At 42.3% G+C, this 12,900-nt stretch overlaps 1 protein-coding gene across 6 annotated transcripts; it reads left to right on the top strand.

Annotated features, from left to right (window-relative positions):
- Nucleotides 1–1,301: 1,301 nt before the first annotated feature.
- On the top strand, nt 1,302–6,441 carry LOC116250737 (CRS2-associated factor 2, mitochondrial). 6 transcript variants are annotated; one of them, XM_031624630.2, is made up of 6 exons: nt 1,302–1,815; nt 4,070–4,690; nt 4,912–5,039; nt 5,201–5,426; nt 5,530–5,657; nt 5,782–6,441. In XM_031624630.2, the coding sequence occupies exons 2-6, from the start codon at nt 4,081–4,083 to the stop codon at nt 5,920–5,922; spliced, it is 1,233 nt and encodes a 410-aa protein (XP_031480490.1). In that variant the 5' UTR covers nt 1,302–1,815; nt 4,070–4,080; the 3' UTR covers nt 5,923–6,441. The 6 variants fall into 6 exon arrangements, with proteins under 6 accessions (XP_031480490.1, XP_031480487.1, XP_031480491.1 ...); XM_031624627.2 differs by having other exon boundaries at nt 3,698–4,690; XM_031624631.2 differs by having other exon boundaries at nt 1,302–2,086.
- The last annotated feature ends 6,459 nt before the right edge of the window (nt 6,442–12,900 follow it).

Here is a 12,900-nt window from a genome sequence, read left to right as displayed (position 1 = left end):
GGAGCGGGTGAAATTTCACCCACTCGACTTGACTTTGTTGTTTCGAAGCCTCATTTCACCCCGCTCGACTTCCCTCCGCAGCTCCTCCTCCTTCGCATTCCTACCTTCTCACTGTCGCACCAGAGGCATCGCTGCTCTCATCGTAGCCGCTCTCACTGTCGTCGCTCCGCCGTCGCAGCTCCCCTCCTCGGGCCGAGCCATTTCCAGCAGAAGGCATTTCTTCCCCACCAATTCCTCTATAGGTCTCCCATGGGTCCTCCACAACCGAGTCCAAGGGTTATGGGGTTGAGAGAGGCGCTGTCAATGGCGGGCCACGGTTCGCCGGATTGGAATGGTGGGCGGCCGCTGAGGTTCTGGTTATGCTGCTGGATGCGGCGATGGCTTCATAAACGATGCTGTTTTGGGGAAAATTGAGTATGGCAGAGGGTTTTAGCTCACAACACGGCTAAAACCTTCCGCTTCTAGCTCAACTCATCCTCGATAATTCCGTAAAAATCTTCTCATTCACAAAAATTGAACGCTATCTTCCCCTCTTTGTTGGTTTCCCCTCCCGTGGACACCATCTTCCCCTCTATTGCTGCTTTCCCCTCCCATGGACGCCATCTTCCCCTCTGATTGTGTACATTTTACCCATTTGAAAGAGAAGTAGCTTGTGAATTTCTGCATCTTGCTTCATCCTATCTTTGAGAATGATGAATCTATGTCCTGAATTAGTTATGTTTTTCTTTGGCAATCGTTATATGGTTAAGCTGTTGACTGGTGGCATTGGGAAGTCGTATGAGCTTTCACTCAAGTTTATTTACTTGGAGAAAAGAATCTCTTTAGTGCTATACAGAGAATGCCTTGCTATGGAAAAATCTTCATTTTATAAGGCGAGTCCAATATGTAGATCTTCATGTTACATGTTAGTCAACTCCAAAACGTATGACGTCCTGAGTTTTAAGATAAAAGGTGATTATGGTATAGAATAATGTCATTAACTTGGTTGGAGTAAGTAAGTAAAAGCATGGATTTTCCCCTAGCCATTTGTCCTTTATCCCTTGAATACAAATAAAATTGGATAGTGCATTATTGCGGCATTACAATGTAGAATGCCTCAGCACAGTATTCAAGATTGAGTTATTTAGTTTGTTCTTTAACATTCAGTTGTTTTGGAAGATTATTTTCAATTTTTACAACATTCAGTTGTTTTTTGATTTTTTGCATCAAACCGAATTAAATTTACTATGCATAAAATGCGTAAATTTGTAAATGGTGAAAAGGGCTAGGAATTGGAGTAGAGCGATGTTTTCCTTTTGTCGAGGGAAGAGGGCGCCTGAGAGTGAAGCGAGCGAGAGAGCACTAGGCTCGAGGGACAAGAACATTGGGCCAAGCGGTTACGGGGGATGGCACGAGGGAAACCGGCGATGCCCGCAGCACGCGGCCTCTAAAACATGCCTCTTCTGCTTCGCTACACACCCACCGTCTCCATCCGATAGAGATTTTTACCTTTGAATTTAACTGCGGACTCTGGCGGAGACGACGACCTTCTCATGCCTGCCTGCAACGTTCCCCGCCTGCACTCAACTCCTCCTTCTCTCATCCCATCGCCCATTCTTAGCAATTAATGTTCTCTTTTTTCACTTTACTCAATCTCGACACCTTTTTTTTTTACGCACATGTAGGTGCGAAAACATATAGAGAGAGAGCAGCTTCTTGGTTCCACCTTCCGCTGCAGCTCCTGGTAATCCGTCCAGTAATCGGTATCCGCCGTATTATTATATAAATAGCTTACCTTGTAAGGGGGGAGGAGAAAAAGAAGAAGCGCAAGCGAAGGTGATTTCTTCTTTTCTCTTCATTTGTTGGCAATGGCCGATCTTTTCTTTCCTCCAACTCTGCTCCTCCTCTTCCTTTTGCTCTCTCTTCCCTTTCTGTACTTGAGCCAGAGGAGGAGGTGGGCCAGGGACGGCATACCACCCCCCCCCCCCCCCCCCCCCCCCCCCCCCGCCGGCACTCTTGGGCTTCCTCTGTTGGGCGAGACGCTGAAACTCATTTCGGCTTATAAGACCACGAACCCGGAGCCTTTCATCGACCAAAGGAGAGATTGGTGAGTCCTTGATTCCTCTTTTAGCAGAAGAACCAGATCTCTCCCTCTCTGTATCTCCGTTGGCGTGTGTGATTGTGGGAGAATATAATTAGGTATGGGGACCTGTTCACGACTCACGTGTACTCACGTGTGTGATTGTATTTCTTTTATATTCCTGTTTTTTAGTCGGTTTTCGTAGAGTTAGTCTGTTACCTCCATCATTACAATCTTTGTGGTTTATACAAATAGTTTTTGCCCTTTTTGGTTTGATTTATTTTCCTTTTTGGTTCGTTTTATTTTCCTTTTTGGTAACTCCATTCGGGCTTTCGGTATCTTCTTTCCCTTGATGACCTTCTTCAACCAGGGCCCGGATCTTTCGTTTATGTTTTAGAGTGCGGAGCTGGGAAATTGCTTGCCATCTTGGTGTTAATGGAGTCGATCATTGAGGCTGCAGATCAGTAGAGTTGTCCACAGGCCATATCATGTTTCTGAATGGGACTGGAAGGCCAAAAGCCATTTTATCTAGAGTAACATATGATATTTATATCTTGTCTGTATTGGGTTAAATGGTGTATAGTTTCACAAATCAATCTGCATCTGCCATCTTCTAAAGCTTTGGTTAGATAATAAACTGTGAATTGAAGTAATGATAAACAAGGACTTTTGTGACCATTAAGCCAAGTTCTGCATGATCTTCATTTACAAATGCACCTAGGACACGCAAAAGATCATGCAACATGCAAGTAGTGAATAAAGCATTTTCATTTGTTGGATTTTACATGCACGGTTCCAGAATAGAATCATAAAGATTCCACTATTAGACATGCATATTATAGTATAGTTGTAGCATGCTATCATATAGCAGAAAACAAATTTCTTCATCCTCCCTTTTTTTTCATTCTCTATTGTCCCCTCTATTTCCTTTTAAATAATCTTATTGCAGTTACAAAACAGAAATTCCATGTAAGATCTATGCCTTAAACAGAGACATAGGCACGATAACTAGGCATGTGTATCTTGATGTTAGTTGTAGCGTGCTATCAAAATTACTTCATCCTCCTTTTTTTTTCATTCTCTACTGTCCCCTTTATTTCCTTTTAAGTAATCTTATTCTAGTTACAAAACAGAAATTCCATGTAAGATCTATGCGTTACACAGGGGCATATAAGCATGATAAGTTGGCATGCATATCTTGATGTCAATCATGCGAGAAATACTATCATATATTTTTTGCACATAGGCACATTACCTTTTTTCTTCTCTCTTATTTCATTTCTGATACCTATATGCAGAGATAATGCATGCATATTTGATTAGTATTCAGGCATGTAATTTCCAAACATTCAACATGCTAGCACCTTGAGAAACAAAATGTCATGTATAATTTTGTCATGCTTTCAAAATATAATATTGCCTGTCCAGCATGGTAATGGTGCTTTACATGTCTAAACTGCTGCATGTAAGGCAATAACATAATCATGTGTAGTAAGAATAATGCAGATGTGCCACTTGGGGTAATCGACCTCTTCTTTGAGGCACCAAGTCTCCCTAATATTTGTTAGGGTAGCAAAATAAATAAGACCAACTGTGTGCACAATAGTATGCTTCATGAAAGCTTGTTTTGATTTACAGGTCTGTTGCCTTCAATCCTTCCAGGCTCAATAACCATAGCTTTGATACCATGTTGGAACTTTTTGTTCTGCTGAGCATTTGAACCCATCATCAATGGATTTGCTTCGAGGGACCACATTTGTTTGTGTTTTCACACATACACATGAAGAGAATGTTAGGCTCTTATATCTATCTAACCTCCTTGGATTCCTGGAGGGTCAAACTAGGGAGCTACATGCTAGTGGGAACATCTTATTCTGTTTTTCTTGTATCTACTTTATTAAGGATTGTAACTAATCTCATAATGGAGGAGCAGACCTTCTCAACCATTACGAGATCTTGAATTAGCTCATGCCCACAACCCAATATTGTTGACATATCTTCCAAATCCAGAATCGTTGCCCATGGCGTTGAAGATTCAAAAGAAGTTCATGCTATCGCGACAACTCTCACTCGAACACCTGCGGCCCCTGATCACTCATCATCATTGTCCCTCTAATCTCTACCACCTTCAGTCTATGAAACAAGAAGCTGTAGTATTCCCTATAAGCGATGACATCATTACTGATCCTGCCTTCTCCCCAATATGCACCATGCCTCCTAGTGAAAAGATAAGAAAGAAGAAGAAGTCAACGATGAAAGACCCCCAAAGTTTGACTTTGACCAATGAAACGTATGCCACCAAAACAACATTAGCTTCCATCAAGGAGCCTCCTTTCCACTCCTCTCTTCCCTTCGACTTCCAATATTCCTATTCTGAGACTAACCCTTCTATGAAGCCCATTAGCTTTAGGGAGCCGAAATTCTCGCCCTTTGGTCCTGGCAAGCTCAACCGAAAATGGACAGGGTGGTCAGCACCTGTGATTGCAACACCAATGGGTGCCCCAGGCTCAGAGGCATTCAACATGGAGGAGTGGAAGAGGAGCGTGCTTGGAGAGCCTTTGACTGAAAGAGAAGTGGAAGAGCTCTTCAACAAGTACGGTCATAGTGCTTGCATGCGGCAGATTAATCTAGGTATTCTATACAGAAAACAAATGTAACATCTCTCCCCATCCTCCCTCCTTTGACTCTTAAACCATTTTGCACAACCATGCCATCTCAAGTTTTCAACCATTGAAAATTTTTCCAACCTTTCTAGGTTTCTGATTCACTTGTAACATATGCACATCAAAAGCCAATATGCTCAGTCACCATTTTTTTTTTTGTCATTCTCGTTATTTTCTTGAAAAGAAAAGGTAGGGGTGGTGTAACTCATAACATGCTTGATGACGTCCACAACCATTGGAAGAGAGCAGAAGCCATAAGGATCAAGTGTCTGGGAGTGCCCACCTTGGACATGGATAATGTATGCTTTCATCTTGAGGTAATGATTCTGGCAATAGCAGTGGTTCTCTCTTCAGAATAAGGCTCTTGAATTAACCAAAAAATTTGAGGGTTTTTTTAATTGAAAATTCCTCTCTCTCTCTCTCTCTCTCTCTCTCTCTCTCTCTCTCTCTCTCTCTCTTTCACTTCTTCTTCATGCAGGACAAAACTGGGGGAAAGGTCATCTCTCGAAGGACCAACATCCTCCTTTTGTATAGAGGCAGGCATTATGACCCCAAGAAGCGACCTGCCATCCCTCTCATGCTTTGGAAGCCCCACGCTCCCATCTATCCTAAGCTGGTGAAGTATGTACCATCAGGTCTAACATTGGAACAGACAAAGGAGATGAGAAGTAGGGGACTCAACTCACCTGCTTTGATTAAGCTAAGTGAGTGTGGCTTTAACTTGCAATTTTGTTAGAAAGTTTACTCGTTAGGAATCAGATGGTTGTTGTAGTGATGATGGTTGTGACGATGCATTTTGACACTCAGCTCAAAATGGTGTATATGTGAATGTGGTGGAGAAAGTTCGACAGGCCTTCAAGATGGAAGAGGTAGTGCGGTTGGACTGCACTTACGTTGAAAAGAACGACTGCAAGAAGATTGGCGTGAAGCTAAGGGTATCTCTCACCAGCCTTGATCTTTTGAACATTTTGTATTTAGGTTGCATTGTTTTGCTAGTATCTTAAAAATGATTATAATATCGTAAAAATGATTATAATACTTCATAGGCTCACTATGCAGGATCTCGTGCCTTGTGTTCCTCTCTTATTCAAGAACGGACAAATCATAATCTGGAGAGGGGAGGGGGGTAATTCTATAGGACAACAAATGGACAACACAGTCCCGACACCATCTACAATGGACAATCCCTGCTCTTCTTGAGATGCAAATGAAGCATGGTGCAACATATAATAGAACGAATATCCCATTTCAAGAAAAAATCTTCTTCAGCAACCCTCGCCAAACAAAGAAAGGACGATAAAAAAAGGGATCGGATGAGACAGGTACAGCGAGAACGAGAGGAGAATGGTAAGTGGGAAACCTCAGGTCCTAGAGGAACTTAGGACATTCAACCAATTCTTTATCTGTCAATGTAGCACCTCTGGGACGCAAATCAGCTTCCTTCTGCAAATGTTGTCAAGAAGATCGGTGGTCTCTATTTTTTCTCCTTTTTACTGCATTAAAGGGCATTGTTCAGTGATGTGTCACACAAATTCTGCTTGTACATGCGACCAACTTTTATGAAAACACCCAAATTCTGTGGCGTTTTAGATTTATGTTATATTTGTCACAAACATGCTTGCTTCTAGGCTGTTGCGCTATGCAATAAAATCTTGTACAAACACTTGATATTTGTTATCCATAAGCCATACTGCTGGAGTACATAGTCTTCGATTCTTATCCTTCGTTGTCGATTGAAGTTGTGTCCAACATATGGTAAAAGGAAAAACTATTGTTTGGAGGTTATTTTTCCCGAATCGTTCTGTGTGACGACCGACGAGGCCTTTCTTTGATGAAGGTCTCCTGCCTGGATAGATTTTTTGTTTTCTTTTTGCCGTTAGACGAAGCCTGATTGTCAACCTCAGCTGAGTGAGTGCATCCACAGCTCCTGCAATCGAACAAGAACTCGCCTTTGACTTTCAAGATCCTTTAGAAACTCAGGCCATTAATGCGAATGAATGTTTTCAACTAACAGATGCTTACAATATTAAAAAGTTCAGAAAGATCATTCTTAATTAGAAATAGCCCTCAACAGGTGCAAGGAACTTGGGTTTCATGGGAAGTAAATTTGTCCTTAATTTTCTTTTTTGTCATGAACTAGGATTAGTTTCAATGTTGTAAAAAACATATTGTAAGCCGTATCAGTCCGGCCAATAGATGCATTGTATCGTATTTGTATCCTAAAATTATTTTTAATTCAAAAAAATTAGAAAAATCAAGAAATTAAAAATATTTTTTTTATAAAAAAATATGTTATATGATAAATTTGAAGAGAACTAATCTTTAATTAACATGGAAAGAAACCCTAACTCCTCTTTATATAGACTAGAGGAGAGGGAAAAAGTTACAAAAAAGTCATTAAAAGAAACATTATTACATAAGTGCCCTCTCAAGCCTAATACTGAATATAAACACGTCTTAACACTCCCCCTCAAGTTGGAGCGTATATGTCAAACAAGCTCAACTTGGAACAACAACTTTGGAATGGTCCTCTTGCAAGAGCTTTAGTAAAAATATCAGCCGTTTGCCCTGTAGTTGAAATATGGGAGGTACTTACAAACCCCTTTTGAATCATGTCTCTGGTATAGTGACAATCTACTTCAACATGCTTGGTTCTCTCATAAAAAGCAGGATTATTAGCAATAAACAGAGCAGCTTTGTTATCACCTAACAATTGCATAGGAAGAGGCACTTCCACAGTAAGATCCAACATCAGAGATCTAACCCACATAACTTCAGCAGTAGCCTGAGCCATAGCTCTATACTCAGATTCTGCACTTGATCTACTGTCTGCTTCTTACTCTTCCATGTGACCAAGTTGGATCCAATAAACACACAAAATCCAGTAGTGGATTTTCTGTCAAGGTGACATCCCGCATAATCAGCATCAACATACACAGATATAGTGAGAGATGTACCATTTTGAAAGAAGAGTCCCGTTCCTGGTGAATTTTTTAGATACCTGAGAATCATCATAGCAGCATCCCAATGGACTTTCTTGGGCTTATCCATAAATTGTCTCACTCTGCTGACAGCATAGGCAATATCAGGTCGAGTAACAGTGATATATAGGAGCTTCCCAACAATCCCTCTATATTGTCTAGCATCAACATCTTCAGTATCATCATCATACAAGCGAGTATTGATGTTCATGGGTGTAGAGGCAGGTCGACATCCTAGCATACCTGTCTCTTGCAAAACATCAGTAACGTATTTCCTTTGACACATGATAAGACCCTTCTGATTTCTGGCAAACTCAATACCTAGGAAATAGCGTAGCTCACTAAGATCCTTGGTGACAAAGTGTCGTCCAAGGACATCCTTGATGTTGGAAATTCCCTGAATATCATCCCCTGTAACAATGATATCATCAACATAGACAAGAACTATCACTGTACTTGTAGAAGTTTTCTTGACAAAAAGGGAATGATCGGCCGAAGAACGTCTGAAGCCCTCATTCTCAATATTCTCTAATAATTTTTGGAACCAAGCTCGAGGACTTTGTTTCAGAACATAAATTGCCTTTCTCAATCTGCACACTTTCTGACACTCCCCCTCAGCAACAAACCCTGGTGGTTGCTGCATATACACTTCTTCATGTAGGTCACCATACAGAAAGACATTTTTGACATCAAGCTGTGATAGAGACCAATTCTTGCTGACTGCAACAGCAAGAAGAACCCGTAAAGAAGCATGTCGTGCCACAGGAGAGAAGGTATCATAATAATCAACCCCATAAGTCTGAGTATAGCCTTTAGCAACCAGGCGAGCCTTATATCTCTCAATACTGCCATCTGCTCTGTATTTAACAGTAAATACCCATCTGCAACCAACAATAGCTGCATCAGATGAAGGAGTAACTAGTGTCCAGGTGCCTCTAGACTGAAGAGCATCCATCTCTTCTTGCATTGCTGCGGCCCATTTGGGATCAGAAAGAGCGTCCATGGGAGTCTGTGGAAGAGCTACAGCCGACAGTCCCTTGACAAACTGTCGGTAAGTAGGAGTGAGTCTATCCATGGATAAATGACCAGAGAGAGGATGCAAAGTGCAACTGCATTTGTCTTTCCTTTGAGCAATGGGCATATCAAGTTCATGAATATGAGGACCAGGAGCATGCTCTGGAGAGTCCCCTGTGGTATCATCACATAAAGAATTGTCAGCAGAATTTGTGTGTTTAGGAATTACCTTGGGCGTGCTGGGTGAAGGCACAGGAGCACTGTGGGCAGGTTCAACAGGTTTAGTGCGACGTTGGTAGATAGCTCCAAAACGCGAAGCAACTGGTTGTGAACAACTCATGAGAGGTAAAGGAATGTGGACTTCATCACTAAATTCAGGCACCCTTAATTGATTTCCATTGGGAGAGAAATAAGAGATTGACTCAAAAAATGTAACATCAGCACTCACATAATATCGACGAGTAGAAGGATCATAACAGCGATATCCCTTCTGAGTGCGGGAATAACCAACAAAGATCGTTTTGATAGCCCGAGGGGATAACTTATCTCTCCCAGGACCAAGCAACTGAACAAAGGCAACACATCCAAAAATACGAGGGGCAACAGAAAACAATTCTCTGTCAGGAAAAAGGACAGAGAAAGGAATAAGATCTCCCAACACAGATGACGGCATGCGATTAATAAGATAGCATGCTGTAAGAACAACATCTCCCAAGTAAGAATGGGGAACATGGTTGTGTATGATAATGGTTCTGGCGACATCAAGAATATGTCGGTGTTTTCTTTCAGCAACCCCATTTTGTTGAGAGGTATAGGCACAAGAAGTTTGGTGAATGATACCCTTATCCCGGAAAAATTGTTCTAAAGAGGAAGCACATAATTCAAGAGCATTGTCAGAGCGCACAATCTTGACACAAGTATCAAACTGAGTCAGAATTTCATTGATAAAATTTTTGATTACATGACCCGCTTCAGATTTGTGTTTCATAAGAAAAACCCAACTAACACGACTGTAATCATCAACAGCAACAAGATAATACCGATGACCCTGAAGGTCAGGAGTACGACTCGGGCCCCAAACATCAAAATGAAGTAACTCAAACACAGAGTGGCTACTTCTACTGGACCGCGGAGGAAAGGATGACCGATGGTGTTTGCCTAACTGACAAGACTCACATTGAAAAGAAGACTTATGAGACAGCTGAGGGAGAACATGCAGCAGTTTCTGAAACGGGAGATGTCCAAAACGTAAATGCCAAGTATAAGCCGAGGATGAGGACGACCCCGACGAGGTAGATCCAGCAAAGGGGAAGGAATGCACTAGCCGGTAGATACCTCCCTGTTCACGGCCACTGCCAATCACCCTGCCCATCAGTATATCCTGAAACACAAGAGAGGAAGAGTCAAATATAGCACGACAATTTAATTCTCTGGTAATGTGACTGATAGAAAGTAGGCTATGGGGGAATTCTGGTGCATGAAGAATGTGTTGCAGCGGCAATGATGAAGTAAGTTGGACCTCTCCATGTCCAACAACTGGTGAATATTTTCCATCTGCTAGAATAACCGAACGACCCGGTGGAGTAGGGACGTAAGAGGTGAATTGCGCCTTATCCCCACAGAGATGTGTCGATGCACCAGAATCAATAAGCCAATCTGTAGTGTCAGTAGCAGAGCAGACTGTACAGGCAGAATACATACCAGATGAAGAAGCACTCGCAGCGGTAGGAACAGTAGAAGTGGTCGGACCAGGGGCTTGATGATAACTACGAAAAGATCATAAAGATGATAGCAACCAATATTCAATCAGACGAGACATGTTGACCTGGACGAGAAGGCGGCTGTGTAAAAGAGAGCAGACTGAACGAGGACGAAAGACATGTTGACCTGGACGAGAAGGCGGCTGTGTAAAAGAGAGCAGACTAAAAGAGAGGACGCTGGCAGAACAGGCGAAGCATCAACGGGCGCAGGCGGTCAGTCTGCTGGGCGGAGCAGCAACAGACAGTGGAGCAACGGCAGAGCGCACAGGCGGCGGCGGCGCAGGCGGACGGGCGCAGGCGGGTGCAGGCAGAGTGCGCAGGTTGAGGCAACGCTTGCGGGACGGCTGGCGGGCTGAGGGACAGCAGACAAACGATCGGACGGCGGCGATGGGCAGGACGGCGGCAGGCGGCAATGGGCAGGATGGCGGCAAGCGGCAATGGGCAGGACGGCGGCAGGCAGCAATGGGCAGGGCGGCGATGGGCAGGGCGACGAGGGGCAGCTTGGATGGGTCGGGCGGCGGCAGCTGACGCCGATCAGGCGGCGGCAGTTGACGCCGATCAGGCGGCGGCGGCAGTTGACGCCGATCAGGCGGCGGCTGGCGTCGCTCAGTCGGCGACAACTCGCTGAGGAGGAGACGGCTCTGGCTCTGATACCATGATAAATTTGAAGAGAACTAATCTTTGATTAACATCGAAAGAAACCCTAACTCCTCTTTATATAGACTAGAGGAGAGGGAAAAAGTTACAAGAAAGTCATTAAAAGAAACATTATTACACAAGTGCCCTCTCAAGCCTAATACTCAATATAAACACGTCTTAACATTATACATAATGGTAAGCTTATTATAGATGTGAAAACAGCTTCATTCATAATCTCTATTATCTCCATTCTCATTTTCATCTTTCATAGAAACCCTCTTTCTCAAAATAAGAACGGGTCACCTCTGCACAAATCTACCTTCAAATTGACGATTTGATGGTAAAACCGATTATTTCTTTCCAAAATTGCCACAACCTCCCCTCCCTACAACTTTTAGATGTGTTCAGAAATGAAGAGGGAGATGATTCTAAAAATTATTTTGAAAAAGAGAGGACTCTAACCGACTATTTTTCAAAATTGACACGTATCATATAATACAGGCTATATATCGCACTATACATATGACACCCACCTATTTCCGATATGGGTGGTATATCGTGTAGTATCGCAAATTGCAGCATGTATCATGTATACAGTATAATATATACAACTTTAGTTAGTTTGAAAGAGTTGGTGAGGGGTGCACCAGGTGCACATATTGAAACCTTAGCAGTTGATCTCTGCTTTTGAAAATGAAGTGTGTATTGGTAAATTAACCATTATCAAGGTAGCAAAACTGCACGACATATGTGGTTTATGCGCAGGCCGGTGTGCAGAACGTGGAGTAGGCAGCTTTGAGGGCATTTGCAGTTAAATTGTTGGTTTGGTGCGTCTTGCAACTCCATTGTCGTCTAGTTCAGTTGCGATATGTAGCTTACACCCAGACGCGAGTTCAAATCCCAGCGATGGAAGTGCTGAAAAAGGTTCCATCTTTCTCTACTTTTACCCTTTTGTAAAAGTGGAGTTATCACACACATGACCTACGATTTTCTTTTAATTTTTTTAGTTAAAATAACTGAAATACCCCCCAAAATAAATTTTCAAATAAACATTCTTCATGCTTTTCGTCAACTATTATATCCTACACTACCAATATATGTTTGACCATTTCCAACTAGCTAGAAATAGTACGAGATGATATATCCGTAGGAAAATGAGCACTTGAATGTTAAGCTTAAAAATTGTTTATGCTACAAACTCTTCAACACCTGAAACAAGCTTTCCAATACAAAAGACAGTAACCCAAACTAGCTAGAAACAGTGGTAAGATATGTTCACAGGAAAATGCATACTGAAAGTTGAAGCTTAAAATCATTGCACTACAAATTGCAGCATGTATCATGTGATACAGTATCGTACAATACATACAACATTAGTTAGTTTGAAAGAGTTGGTGAGGGTGCACTAGGTGCACATATTGAAACCTTAGCAGTTGATTTCTGCTTTTGAAAATGAAGTGTGTATTGGTAAATTAACCATTATCAAGGTAGCAAAACTGCACGACATATGTGGTTTATGCGCCGGCCGGTGTAGCACCTCATTGTCTGTTGTAACAATATTCGTCTTTAATAACTTAATACTGTTACTACTCTTGTCTTCGGTGAAAAAAGGTATGTGGATGGTGAAGGATATATGGTAATGGATGAGTCGGAACACTTCAATGATCATGGTGTTCTAGAGGATAATCTCTTGGAAGAACTCATTTTTGTAGAGGACATGGATGAATTGCCTCTGTGGAGGAGAAAATATCTTTCACGAAATCAGAGAGAGAGAGAGAGAGAGA

This window comes from Nymphaea colorata, chromosome 3 (genome assembly GCF_008831285.2).
Source record: "Nymphaea colorata isolate Beijing-Zhang1983 chromosome 3, ASM883128v2, whole genome shotgun sequence".
Taxonomy (NCBI): Eukaryota; Viridiplantae; Streptophyta; class Magnoliopsida; order Nymphaeales; family Nymphaeaceae; genus Nymphaea; species Nymphaea colorata.
The sequence above is the reverse complement of the archived record's forward strand: the minus strand, read 5'-3'. Positions and strand labels throughout refer to the sequence as shown.